Source organism: Remersonia thermophila, chromosome 6, assembly GCF_042764415.1.
Source record: "Remersonia thermophila strain ATCC 22073 chromosome 6, whole genome shotgun sequence".
NCBI lineage: Eukaryota > Fungi > Ascomycota > Sordariomycetes > Sordariales > Chaetomiaceae > Remersonia > Remersonia thermophila.
In genome coordinates this window covers 603,786-616,772 of record NC_092222.1, presented here as the reverse complement: position 1 = coordinate 616,772, position 12,987 = coordinate 603,786, and the positions used below count along the sequence as shown (strand labels likewise).

The window sequence follows — 12,987 nt, the reverse complement described above, 5'->3', positions numbered from 1 at the left end:
CACGGTCGCCCGCCGCTGCAACGAGACGGGCACATAGATCGGTCCCGGGACAGGGACGCCAGCTGGGAAGGAATCTCTGCAGCATCTCCACGAGGCTCCTCTTCCTCCACCCCCCCTCCACCTCCCAGTGCGCCCCATGGACGTCGACCCGTCGTCGCCGTCGCCCGCCGCGGCGCCTGGGTCGCCGCGCACCCCAAAGGACGCCGCATCTCGCGTCCCTGCGTCTCCCGACCGAGCCGCGGCACAGAGATCGCCGAGGGCTCTCCTCGACAGCAAACGCTCCAAGACGGTTCGCAAGCCGCCAGGGCTCGGCCTGTCCAAGACAAAGCTCTGGGGTTCCGGGAGCTCGCAGCGGAAACCGCTGGTGCCCGGCACCGCGCGTCCGTCGCACGACGACCTCCCAGGGACGACCCACCGCCGAAATAAGGCCAGCCTGGATGACGACAAGTGGGATATCACTCCCGACGGGGGCTCGGCCGGCCGCGAGGGGCGCCAGTTCGCCGTGGCCAACGTTGGGAACAACGGCCGCATCTATTTGAGGTAGGACAGGCAATGCGACGCGGCCACCCTTCTTGCATCTGCACCCCGGATAACTATCCCGACCCACGACCACCACCCCCCCTCCCCTGGCTTGCACGCACTGTGTATCTTGAACACCTGATGTCGTGGACCGAATTTGTTTCTGACCTCCTGTCAGGCCGACCGTTCGTCCTGCCCACCAGCGGTATCCGCAGCCCAACTTTGTGTTTCCCATGACGCCTCCCAACACGGCCGGACTCGAGGCGATGGGCCTTGAACCTCGTTCGGGCCTGGACTCGCGCCCTTCGCTCAGCCCTCTACCTCCGTCGTACCCTCCCTCCACCGCCTCGCCCGGCCCGGCGCAGGACGTCCCCGGCCAGAAGCAGATCAGGATACGTCACCACCGGCACCGCCGAGCCATGTCCGATTCGACCATCCCCGACCCGAGCGCCGCTCGCGAGTCGGAGCCAGGGGGGTTCAAGGTGGTCATCACCCAGCCTGGCGAGGACCAGCGGCCGAGGACCGTGGAGGACCTGGGCGGCGATCGGCCGCCCGTCTTGGAGGTGGCCATTCCATCATGGCGCATCGGAACCCCTCGGTTCAGCATCCGCGGAACCCCTTTCATTCGCGGCTCCTCGTACGCCCCAACCGAGGACGTTCGCTCCAGCACGGCTTCCTTCTTCCGGCCAAGCCCTCTCGACGGCTCCTCGCGTGCTTCCAAGCGGCCGAGCTACTTCCGCGCCTCGGGCATGCTCTCGGCGTTCCTCCGCGCCGACCCGGAACCCCCCCTCTCCCAGTTCCCAGGCCCCGACCTACCGCCTCCGCCGCCGCCGCCGCGCGCCGCCTACGTCTCGACGCATCTGCTCATCCAGCCTTCCATGTTCGACGCCCTGACCTTCAAGCCGACCTGCGACGATCGCACCATCGTCCGGTACTCGCCCTCGGGTGCCGTCACGGCCGCCACCCCGCCTCGCCTCGTCGCCGAGATCACCTCCCCCAGCTTCGTCGACTACGAGCTCCTGTCCGACTTTTTTCTCACGTACCGGTCCTTCCTCGCGTCGTCCGACCTTCTCCGGATGCTCTTTGCCAGGCTCCGATGGGCTCTGAGCAGGACCGACGAGGTGGGCCAGGTGGTGCGCGTCCGTACCTTTGTGGCCCTCCGCCACTGGATCCTGAACTACTTCCTCGACGACTTCCTCGCCGGCTACAATCTCCGCACCACCTTTTGTCGCCTGCTCAACGAGCTGGTGGACGAGCTGCTGCAGGATCCCAAGACGCCCAAGGTGCCGCTCAAGATCCTCGCCGAGCTCAAGAAGTGCTGGCGAAGGGTGTGCGCCCAGTTCTGGGACGGGGCCGACTTTGACACGTCCCTGGGCCCTGATGCCCCCGTCTCTCCGGGCGGAATCCCTGGCAACCGCGACTCGACCCTGGATCCGACGTTTCTGGCGGCCAGCGATTCCCCTCGCCTCGACGACTTGTCTTTCTCCATCAGCCGGGAACAGCGCGCGAGCTTTTACGCCAGCGTTGTCAAGACCGCCACCATCGACGCCATCGTCGCTGGGGACAGGCCGGCTACGCCGGTGAGGATGGACGACGAGGAGGACGACGAGATCCCGGACAGGAACGGCGCCATCTCGCCGACGAGCATCACGAGCGTCGACGCCGTCTCGTGCTCGTTCCCAACCAAGATGGCCAAGCCCGTGAGGCCCGGGCCCAGCCATGCCGTGGCCCATCCCGTCGCCATCGCCGCGGTGCCGAGCGCCGGCTCTGTCGCTACGACGCCGCGCGCCCTCGTCGCGAAGCGGGCCCGCGCCCACACGACCGCGTCCCACAGGCGAAACGGCAGCCTCAGCGACTCGCTGCGCGACCACCCGTCCATCACCGAGCGGGCGGTGTACAAGAACGCAGAGTTCCTCCTGACGCTCCCCTACGCCGGGAGCCTTGTCCGCGGCGATCTCCTCCCTCCCTCGCAGGCCCTCGCCGAGGTCCAACCCCAAGTCGTCAACGGCCGCCAGACCACCATCTTCCAGCCGGCCCAGCTGCCCAAGGAGAGCTCCTTGGCTTCCGCCATGTCGAGCCAGGGCATGAAGAAGCTCCTGGGCAGCGTACGCCGCGCCTTAAGCACCAAGGGCCAACCCCTGACTCCCAACAGCCAGAGCGGCTTCGTCAACCTTTCGTCCCTCGGGCCCCGCGGAGCCACGACCAACCGGCTTCCAGGAACAGCCATCGTGCCGCAAGCACGCGGCTCCCAAACCCGCGGCCGCCCGCCGATCCGCATTGATCTGCTGGGGGCTGAGGTGGCCGAGGACTTTCGAAAGGCCGTCCGGGAGGACTCGTCTCGCTCGCAGTCCGAAAAGTCGGATTCTCTCTGCCCTCCTCCTCTTCATCCTCCTCCTCCTCCTCCTCCCGCGGCGGCTGCTGCCGCCGCCCCCGACCCGCTTACCCCCGGTGGCATGGGCGGATCTTCGTCCCACGGAACCTTCCTACGGCTGCCCGATCTTGGTGTCACCCGCCCGACAAGCGACGCGGGCATCACCACCGGCAGCAAATCCATCGTCATCATGGACGACACATCGGTCCAGGATGGCTATCACCTCATGGCAGGCGCCCTCCCCGCCGTCAACTCGTCGGTCGTGGCGTTCGCCGAGGCCTTGTCCCGTCACGGCGCAGACCCGACTCCTCCGAACACGCCACCGCCCGGCAGGCGGGCGGACGTCCCGAGGAGGTCGTCGTACATTCTCGGCCAGCACATCCTCCGCCGCGTTTCCTCGGCAGAACCGCTGCCGCCATTCGTTCCGGACTTGGCCACGCTGGGGGGGCGATCCGGAGGACCCTCGGAGGCGGGCCGGCCGCACTCGGCAGACGACGGGGTCGTCGTCGTCCCTCGGGAACCGAGTCTCACCTTCTCCGCCGTGGGGGGACACAGGAGGCAGGCGTCCGGCTGGTCCCAGTACTCGATTCACCTCTCCGCCCACGCGCCAAGCGCGTCTTTCGCCAACGGCAGCGTCCGCCAGCTTACGGTGCGCAGCTTCGACGCCACGACCATCTCGGACCAAACCCTGGACGAACCTCCAGCTCAGGTCCCGCAGCCGCTGCGCATCCTGAGGCGACGGCCTGGCGGCGACCTACGAGCCGTCGAGCATGTCGGCGAGCTGGAGCCGTCGGCCCATCGGAATCGCGGTCTCCGGAGCTCGCGCTCGCTGGCCTCTCTCACGACGTACTCGGAATCCCTGCGCAGCTCCTACATCCGGAGCCCCATCGATTCGAGCGGCTACGTGAACGTGGTCGCCAGCGGCTGGTCCCCGGGCGCCGCCGACACGTTCTCTCTGGGCGCTCCGGTCAACGGCGCCACCAAGCCGCAGAAGCTCTCCCTGTTCAGCACCCACTCCTCCAAGCCCATCATGCGCCCGTCGTTCGAAGCCGAGGCGCAGAAGCTTGCGCAAATCCCCGACGATCTCGATGACGACGGCGGCGTCGAGGCGGCCCTCCTGAAGCTGGAGGGCAAGTACCCGCCCAAAAAGAAGCCCGCGCCCGCGCTGTCGCTTGACCTGTCGGCACGGCCCCCAGAGTTCAACCCCGCCGCCTTCGGCTCGAGCTTCGGCGGCGTTGTTGCGGAGCATGTCGCGTCCGAGAAGGAGAAGCAGGAACATCGACATCTCGAGCTCGTCGACCAGCCGCTCGCGCCGTCCTCGTCGACGGCGCCCTCCACCATCGGCCCTCAAGACGACGCGCCGGACGGGGCCGAGGGTCAGCCGAACCACCGGCCCGCCGAGCCGTCGGACGGACGCGGCCGGCGCGCGGCGGCGAGCCAGTGGACCGACCGGTCCGTCCTCAAGGGGCCGGAAGACGATTCCGCAACGCCCGACGACGGAGCCACGCACGACTCTCAGCACACCTCGTACGAGTTCGTCAGCAAGATGGAGGGCCTGGCGCAGATGCAGCCGGGGCCGCCGTCGGAGCCGGTGAGGGACAGCGCGAGCGTCGGGCAGTCGTTCCTCCATGTCGATTCGGACAACGACAGCGACTTGTCGTCGGAGCTGTCGGAGGACGAGCTGGACGAGCGGCAAGGCGACGGCGTGTTCTCGCCGTCTGAGATCGGCGTTGCCCTTTCCACGATGCCCGTCCACCCCTTGGCCGCGAAACCCCCGCCGCAGCTGACAAGGCAAGCGTCGTCGTCGGCGACGTCTCCCATCTCCCCAGCCTCTCCCAAGCTGACCCTCATGCAAGCGCTGCACATGGCGCCCGAAACCGCTTACGTGCCGACGCTCCATGAGCACCAGGTCTGGGAGAAGCCATTGCCGCCCACCCCGGACACGGCACCGGCTTCGACCGAGGCGCTGACGGTGCACTCCCCGTTTGCCTCGCCTATCGACCCGACCGGCACCAGGGAGGCGCTGCGGGGCGCGCCGAGCATGGAGATGCCCGACCCGCTCGGCGCCCTCCCCCAGCGCTTCGCCGCTGCGGCCGGGGCTGAGAACAAGTACGCGGTGCACCTGCCCTTCATCCTCGGCTTCGACAGCGACACGCTTGCGCAACAGTTCACCCTTGTCGAGAAGGACGCGCTCAACGAGATCGACTGGAAGGAGCTGATCGAGATGCGGTGGAAGCACGCCACGGCTTCGGACCAGGGAGGCATCAGCAACGTGCGCAGCTGGGTCTCGTTTCTCCGCGACACGGACGCGCGCGGCGTCGAGGTGGTGATTGCGCGCTTCAACATCATGGTGAAGTGGGCCATCTCGGAGGTGGTGCTGACGCGCGACATGGAGGAGAGGGCGAGGTGCATCATCAAGTTTATCCACATCGCGGCGCACTGCCGGCGGTACCGGAACTTTGCGACCATGTGCCAGATCACGATCGCGCTCACGAGCAACGAGGTGGCGAGGCTGGGCAAGACGTGGGAGCTCGTTCCGGCGAGCGACAAGCGCACGCTGGGGGAGCTCGAGGCGCTCATGTCGCCGACGAGGAACTTTTACTGCCTGCGGGCCGAGATGGAGGGCGGCGGAGGCCGGGGCGCCAGCGACGGGGTCGAGGCCGGGTGCATCCCCTTTGTGGGCATCTACACGCACGACTTGCTGTTCAACGCCCAGAAGCCGAGCGAGATTGCCAGCTCGCCGACGACGCCGCCGCTGGTCAACTTTGAGCGGTGCAGGACGGCGGCCGCGGTGGTGAAGACGCTGTTGAGGCTGCTCGAGGCGAGCACGAGGTATTCGTTCCAGCCGATCGAGGGGGTAACGGAGAGGTGCCTGTGGATGGGGACGCTGGGAGATGACGAGATTCGGAGGTTGAGCGAAGGGCTGGAGTAGCGTGGAGCCCGTTGTGTTTCGGGGCGAGGGAGAAGCGAGCGTGGAGTGCTCGAGTGAAAGGTGGGAGGGGGGGTTGAGCATCATCGCACACATGACCGACGGACACCGACACCATGGCGCATATTCTACCCCAAGAAAACATCGGGACATCTATAATTTCGACATGCCGCATACGCATCATTCGCATCAACAAAACAAAAAACACTGCTCCACCGGCAGCAGCATACATAATCAGCATCGCCAACTCTTAGACGGCCAACGAGGTGCCCACGCACTTGTGTACCACCAGACCAACATTATCAACATCGTCAACATCATCAACAACCGCCACGATGTGGCGATCCGCTCGGGCCGACTCCTCTCGCACCCTATCTTGCTCCATGCTCTCATGCCTTTGGGGCTCTCCGCAGGCCCCTGTTTGTCATTTCACGCACTATACCATTACGCATCTTTGGCTGTGCATTTCTGTCTGTTTTCGTGTTTCCAGGGTTGGGCTTGCGGTCGTGGTTGGGTGACGTTGGAGATGGACATGATACCAGAGGGTTTGTTTGTTTGGGGGCGTAGTTCGCTAGCTAGTTAGGTTTTGAGAGCCTGTCGATACCCGGACGCGCTGACGAAGTTTTGACAGCATCCATCCATCAATACAAAGTCAATATACATATATACAAATCTATATAGATGTACAACATGGTGGTTCTTGTTATTGTTGTTGTTGTCAGATGCTTGATAGCTAGCGTGTTGAATAGGAGAGCGATGTTGTGACAAAGGCGAGTTGTGTTGCGTTAGCTGAAGCCATTCATACACATTCTCGGCGGCCCTCTCGGGTCTCTCCGTAGCCCTCGGGCACTTTTGGACCACGCCTCTCGCTAACGTGGCGTTTGAGGGGAGGTGCCTTTCCGGCATCCTCTCTGGCATCGATGGACCACCTCCCGATGGAGCTTGGGGACGCGGTAAGTCCAGTCTTTTGCTTCTTCTTCTTTTCCGTCGGAAGCCTCCATTCAGCATGCCAACCTCCGTCCAAGATCATCGACTCGCGCTTGGACCTGGGACACCCCCTACGGACTGTTCACCCTGGGGTCTCTCTCTCTCTCTCTCTCTCTCTCTAGCCCGAATCACTTTTCCACGCCTCCCTTCTTCTCGCCACCCACCACCCATCTACAAGACATACCTACCCTAACTTCTATCCGCACCCTCTACCTATCCCTGGAAAAACATACATGCTAACAACAAAAAAACACACGCACATCAAAAAAAAGGATCTTGCTTGTGATGGATGAGCCGGCGCGGAGAGTCGGGCCGGGGTTGTGAAGGTGTTGCAACGGTCGTCTTGTTTTTGAGGGGGGATGGGGTACGTACGTCCGTACGTTAGTCGTATGTGCACGTATGTCCATACGCAGTACACAGTACACAAAGTACTGGGCGCTCACACGCACCACCCCCCTTCACCCCCTCCCCCACCCCCCCTTCACATAGTTATCTACCGTGTGCCTGGGTCTGGAAGTTTGCCATGGGGAGGCGTTTTCCCGCATTGGTCTCGAGCCAAGGTTCAGTTGGACCTAGGAGCTGCAGCCTGCCCAGGGGGGGCTGCCTGCGGCGTGCAACGCTAGCCTTGCCTTCTCGTCACGTTTGGCTGGTTCCGTCGTTCGTGCTTAGAAAACTGATCCTCTTGTACCTCGACGTATGTAGAAACCAAGACCGTCACGTCTTTCTTTTTTTTCCCTGGTCGCCATGGATCGCTTCCCAGTTGAGATCTGTCGCATGGTAACTCGTGCCCACCCCCTCCCCCCCTTGTTACCAACCAGGAACGCCGGAGGCTGACCGCGCCGCCCAAGATCGTCATTGGCCTCCACGACTCTTACTGCGCCTGCACCACCCCGACCGCGCGCCCCTCCACCTGGGACGCCCGCCGGCGCCCTGTCGGCCCTCATCGCGATGTTGCCCCCTCCGCCTGGCGAACCGACCACCTGTACAGCCCCGGCTCGTCGCGCGCCCTGCACCGCGACCTGTCCGCCCTGCGCCTGACCAGCCGGCGCTTCGCGGAGCTGGTGGCCCCCTGGTGGCACAGCCACGGCTGGGTCACGCTGGGCCTGGGCGGGCTGAGGCGGTCGCTGGCCGTGCCGCCCTCTCGGTTCTGGCTCGAGGAGGCGACGCAGGCGCTGGTGCGCCAGGCCGTGACCTCCCAGCGGGCCGGGCCGCTCGACAAGCTCCGCGCGTGCGCCGACAAGGCCAACGAGCCAGAGCTGGCTCGGTTCGCGGGCCTCCGGATCGACCTGCGCGTCAAGGACATGGACGTGGAAGAGCACGGCGAGTACCGCGATGGGATGGGCAAGGCTTGCTGGCGGGAGGGGATGCCGGCGCTGCCGTCAGAGCCGCTGCATTGGTGCGGCAACGGGATAAGCAAGCTGAGAAACAAGGACGAGCGCGCAAAGTATGAGGATGTCCTCAACGTCAAGGTGATGGCGGTTGAAAAGGCCCGCGATGAGTTTCTCAAGAAGTTGCGCGCCGCGGCTGAGAATAAGGAGGAGGAGGAGGAGGAGGAAGAAGAAGAAGAAGAAGAAGAAGAGGAGGAGGAGGAGGAGGAAAAGGGGAAGCAGAAAGGAAAGGAGAAGAAAAAGGAGCCGCTGGTGCTGCCCTGGGTAAAAGCCGTCGAAATACGCCTTGATCAGGAAGATCACGGATACTACTCCGCGATACCATCTTTCGTCACGTCTTGCCTGCCCGAAATCACGGAACTGGTGCTGGACTGCTCTTTGGAGAGTAAGTTGTCATCAGTTCCCTCCCCCCCTTTTCCCCCCCCCCTTCTTTTCCGTCTCCTCCAGGAAATGAACAACCCGAAACGACAACTCGACATCTCTCTGACCCCGTCCACCGCCAACCTCCGAAGCAAACCACCCCCTGCTAACCCCTCGCAGCCGGTGTCTCGGTTCTCCGCCAGCTCCGGGAAAAGCAAGCCTTGTCCCTCCGCCGCCTCGTCCTCTCGTGCACTCCCCGCAGGGACGCCGGCTATCGGAGCTTCTTCGGCAAGGCCCCGGCCCCGAGGCCCATCTTGTGGCCCTCGCTTCAAGAAGTTGGCTTGCGCACCCTGAATTACACCGACATCCTATCCAATGCGCTGCGCTGCCGCCTGACGCGGCTGCACCTAAGCCAGGTTGAGGTGTCGTTTGCGCGGCTCCTGGCGGGGGTGACGGGTAGGCAGAGCGCGGCGCATGAATGGCACGACGAGTTGCTCGGGTCATGGCATGGCGGGCCCGGTGGTGATGAGAGGGACGAGAAGGAGCGGAGAGATGGCACCCAGAACGACAGCCCGTTGACGGCGCTCGTGCTCGATAGCGTCACGCTCGGGGCGCATGTTTGGAACATGCAGTGGAGTAAGTCTGGGTGTTTCTGCTTTCTCTCCCTTGGCGGCGAATCGTGCCCTATCCCCGTTTCCCAGGGTCTCTCCATCTGTACACGCCTTTTCGTGCTTGGGCCCCCATCCATCACTCCCCAGATACTAACCACCATATTGCCTACAAACAGCACCCGGCACCTGGTCTCTTGTCTTCGACACCATTCGCACGCGCTGTCCCAACCTGCTGGAGTTTGAGGGTGGCTTCTTGGACTACTCGGCGGTCAACTTGCAAAGGGCCCAAGCAAACAGCGAACAGACGAAAGCGAGGGACATGGTCGCCCTGGAGGAACTGTTAACAACGGTTCGCGGCCGGCCTGGCGGCGACGCGCGGGCCAGGGTATACGCGGATTCTAGCAAGAAAACGGTTCGCATCTTGTAGCGGCCATCGGCGCCGAGGCTTGGTGGGAGCTTGGAGGCCATTGACGGCGTGCTACAGATGCGGTTCAGGCATGGCTGAGCCCGAATCGACCCCCGTCAGGGCGGCGTGCAGCAGTTCGGATGCTTACTCCGTTACCCCAAAGCCTACAGGGGCACACTCCGTGACCGCACCTCACATGCATGGGAATACAAAAACAACATAGGCAAGGCAGATATCGTCTGTTCCAGGTGCTAGAGGTAATCCCCCTTCCTCCACAGACCAGAACAGAAACAAGCAACCTTCCCCTTGGCGGGCGGGATAACGATTAAGTCCACCCCTCATGACCCCACAGGGCATTCCCCCTCTCCAGCGCAGCCGGAGAGGGTATCTTTCCCTCATTAGTGCGGTCATGTGTTACCCGGCCAAAAAAGGAACGTCACTCGCAACCGGTATCCGAGCCAAAAAAATACGAACAGCCATGATGGGTATGTTGGTTGTCAGTGGTTGGGCGGTGTCAGCTCCCTTGTGCCAGACCCAGAAATCCCCGTTTTTATTCTGCGTCCTCTTCTCGTCTACCAGCCGGACTCCTTGGGGGCAGCATCGGCCCAGTCGCCAGTGGCAGCGGCAGCGCTCGACTCCCAGGTAGGCTGAGCCTCGCTCCACTCGCCGGTGGCGGCAGCCGGGAAGGCAGCCGGGGCAGCCTCCCAGTCGGCACCGCCGGCAGGGAAGCCGGACTCGACGGCGACAGCGGCCTCCTCCTCGACAGGGAGCTTCTCCTCCTCGACCTTCTCCTCGGCCTCGGCCTCGGGGTCGCGGTCTAGATCTTGTCAGCGTTCTGAAGGGCGGGACATGAGACACTGAAAGGGTCGAGTTCAACGTACAGAAGTACAGATCGGGCATGACATCCCAGGGGGTCTCGCGGTTGTAGATGGTGCCGCGGAGGCGGAGGACCTCACGGGCGAGCATCCACCAGACCAGACCAATGGCGTGGCGGCCCTTGTTGTTGGTGGGGATGGCGACGTCGACGAACTGGGTCGGCGAGTCGGTGTCGCAGAGGGCGATGACGGGGATGTTGACGTACGAGGCCTCCTTGATGGCCTGGGCGTCGGTGCGGGGGTCCGTCACGATGAGGATGCGGGGCTCCTTGAACGACCGGGTGATGTAGTTGGTGAAGGAACCCGGGGTGAAGCGGCCGGCGATGGCCTGAGCGCCGGTGTGGGCGGCGAACTTGAGGACGGCACGCTGGCCATAGGGACGGGCCGAGATGACGCAAACGTCGCTCGGGTTGTCAACGGCGGCGATGATGCGGGCGGCGAGGACAATCTTCTCCCTGCAGGCGCAAAACGTTAGCCATGGGCTCGCAGGCCTCTCGGAAGGAATGCGCATTTGCGCTGGCGATCCGACGCACCAGGTCTTGCCGATGTTGATGATGTTCACACCGTCGGCACGGGTCTTCCAGAGGTAGGCTGGCACAAAAGAGTCAGAATACCACCACAGTCGTCGACGGCCAGGGCGAGAATCGAGGGGGTGTATTTACACTGCATGTTGACCGACAGGCTGTCGCAAAACGTTAGCATTTCGCCATGCTCACCATCACGACCCCTCTGGGAGGAGGGGGATTTGGGAACAAACTCACTTCTTGGAGCCAATGTGGCACTGAGCAGCAAGAAGCTGCTCAATGTCAGTGCTCGTGGCATTGAAGATGGACGGGAGGTTAGCGGGCGCCATCTTGATTGATTCCTCTCGTTGGACGTGAACGAGGGAAGGGAAAGGAAGGGAGAAGGTTTGGAGTTGAGGCCGTGGGAGATATTTTTCTGGATCTGGCCGAGCTTTGCGGTGCCTGCACGTGGAGCTTGGTCGCCGATTTTGGCACACACACACACAAAATCGATTTTTGTGGAGAGTGCCCCGCCAGGGTTTTGCCATTGGCCGTGGCTGCGCTGCGGGCCGGCACCAGCTGCGTGGCTTGGCGCCATGGCGGGGCTGCTCCAGCCTCCCACGGACGCTCGGACTTTTCCACCGCCGGCCCACCGATGCCAAGGCCGAGATCCACAGCGTCGCCAGAACGGGACTAGCCCCGGCCAGGTCGTCTTTGCTCCTCCAAATTCTAGGCTTGGCTCGGCAACGTCCGTGTGGGCGAGAAGAAAGTTGCGGCCGAAAGTCAGGACCGATATCAACGGCCAGAGAGCAGAGCACAGCCGGCGCCAGCAGGACCACCACACACACCACCATGCCGCCCCGGATACCTGGCCCTCAAGGGCTGCGGAGCCTGACGCGTGAGAAACCCTCCAATCTCCCACCCATCCCCCTCTATCGGCCAGTAGCAGCGAACTAACCCTCCCTCCCCTCCCCCCCTCCACCTCACAGTCTGCCTCCGTCCGACCGCTTGCTCTCTGACTCCCTCCACCGCCGCCGCCTCGACTCCCTCCCCTTCCTCCCTCCTTCTCCTCCCTCTCATCCAGCGCGCCAACCTCTCCGCCAAAGAAAAGAAACGCCGCATGAAGCAGGACCCCTACGGCTGGGCCCAGCGCGAGCAGCGGAAAAACGCCAACCTCGCCCGCCGCGCCGAGCTCGAGGCCGAGCGCAAAGCCAGCCGCGGCGACCCCGTCCACGGCGTCACAACCCCCTTTGTGGCCTCCTTCGACAGCGCCGGCCAGGAGCCCACGCCGTCCGCCGATACGCCCGCCGCCCGCGCCGTCGAAGGGGCCGAGCTCCCTACCTCGCCGCACCTGCTCAACCACCTGCTCACCAAGGAGGAGCTCGACGGCGCCGTCGAGTTCTCGCGGCGCGTGACGGAGCCCGTCGCCTTTGGGGGGCTCAGCACCGTCTCCGACCCGACGCGCGAGGCCGAGGAGGCCGCCGAGCACGCGGCCAAGCACGCAAAGGCCACCGAGGCGCTGCGGCGCATCACCGACCTGCGCAACGGCAGCGCCAAGGACCGGCGCCACGCCAACATCCGGCGGTGCATCGAGACCTTTGGGCGGCACGTCACGGACGTGAAGCTCCCCAACGGCCGGAAGCCGCCCGGCGTGGCCGGGGAGCCGGAGCCGAAGCCCGTGCGGGCGGGCCCGGACACGGGGAGCAGCGAGGTGCAGATTGCCATCCTGACGGCCAAGATCCGCGCGCTGGCGCTGAAGCTTGAGGATCCGGCCAACAAGCACGACAAGGCGAACAAGCGGAACCTGAGGAAGCTGTGCCACAAGAGGCAGAAGCTGCTGCGGTATCTGGAGCGCAAGGAGCGGGGGAGCGGACGGTGGCAGTACTTGGTGGAGACGTTGGGCTTGACACCGGCGACGTACAAGGAGCAGATCTCGATTTGAGCGAGGGAGGCAAAGGGGGGGCATGGCGAGGGAATCCAAAAAAAATTGTATAAAAAAAACTCTCTATGTACCAATACAATACCGACACAATGCCTA

At 63.9% G+C, this 12,987-nt stretch overlaps 4 protein-coding genes across 4 annotated transcripts; 3 read left to right on the top strand and 1 right to left on the bottom strand.

The window, feature by feature from the left end:
* Positions 1-136: 136 nt before the first annotated feature.
* VTJ83DRAFT_6344 (uncharacterized protein) lies at positions 137-5,822 on the top strand (the record flags this gene model as incomplete). The annotated part of the gene is made up of 2 exons (XM_071013045.1): positions 137-540; positions 698-5,822. The coding sequence occupies 2 exons, from the start codon at positions 137-139 to the stop codon at positions 5,820-5,822; spliced, it is 5,529 nt and encodes a 1,842-aa protein (XP_070863971.1).
* Positions 5,823-7,550: 1,728 nt separating this feature from the next.
* On the top strand, positions 7,551-9,592 carry VTJ83DRAFT_6343 (uncharacterized protein; the record flags this gene model as incomplete). The annotated part of the gene is made up of 4 exons (XM_071013044.1): positions 7,551-7,583; positions 7,655-8,579; positions 8,735-9,190; positions 9,342-9,592. The coding sequence occupies 4 exons, from the start codon at positions 7,551-7,553 to the stop codon at positions 9,590-9,592; spliced, it is 1,665 nt and encodes a 554-aa protein (XP_070863970.1).
* A 551-nt stretch (positions 9,593-10,143) lies between these two features.
* VTJ83DRAFT_6342 (40S ribosomal protein uS2) lies at positions 10,144-11,299 on the bottom strand (the record flags this gene model as incomplete). The annotated part of the gene is made up of 5 exons (XM_071013043.1): positions 10,144-10,388; positions 10,453-10,901; positions 10,980-11,037; positions 11,109-11,128; positions 11,208-11,299. 5 exons carry the CDS (start codon positions 11,297-11,299, stop codon positions 10,144-10,146), a joined length of 864 nt encoding a protein of 287 aa, XP_070863969.1.
* Positions 11,300-11,801: 502 nt separating this feature from the next.
* On the top strand, positions 11,802-12,891 carry VTJ83DRAFT_6341 (mitochondrial 37S ribosomal protein uS15m; the record flags this gene model as incomplete). Its single annotated transcript, XM_071013042.1, has 2 exons — positions 11,802-11,847; positions 11,939-12,891. The coding sequence occupies 2 exons, from the start codon at positions 11,802-11,804 to the stop codon at positions 12,889-12,891; spliced, it is 999 nt and encodes a 332-aa protein (XP_070863968.1).
* Between the last annotated feature and the right edge of the window lie 96 nt (positions 12,892-12,987).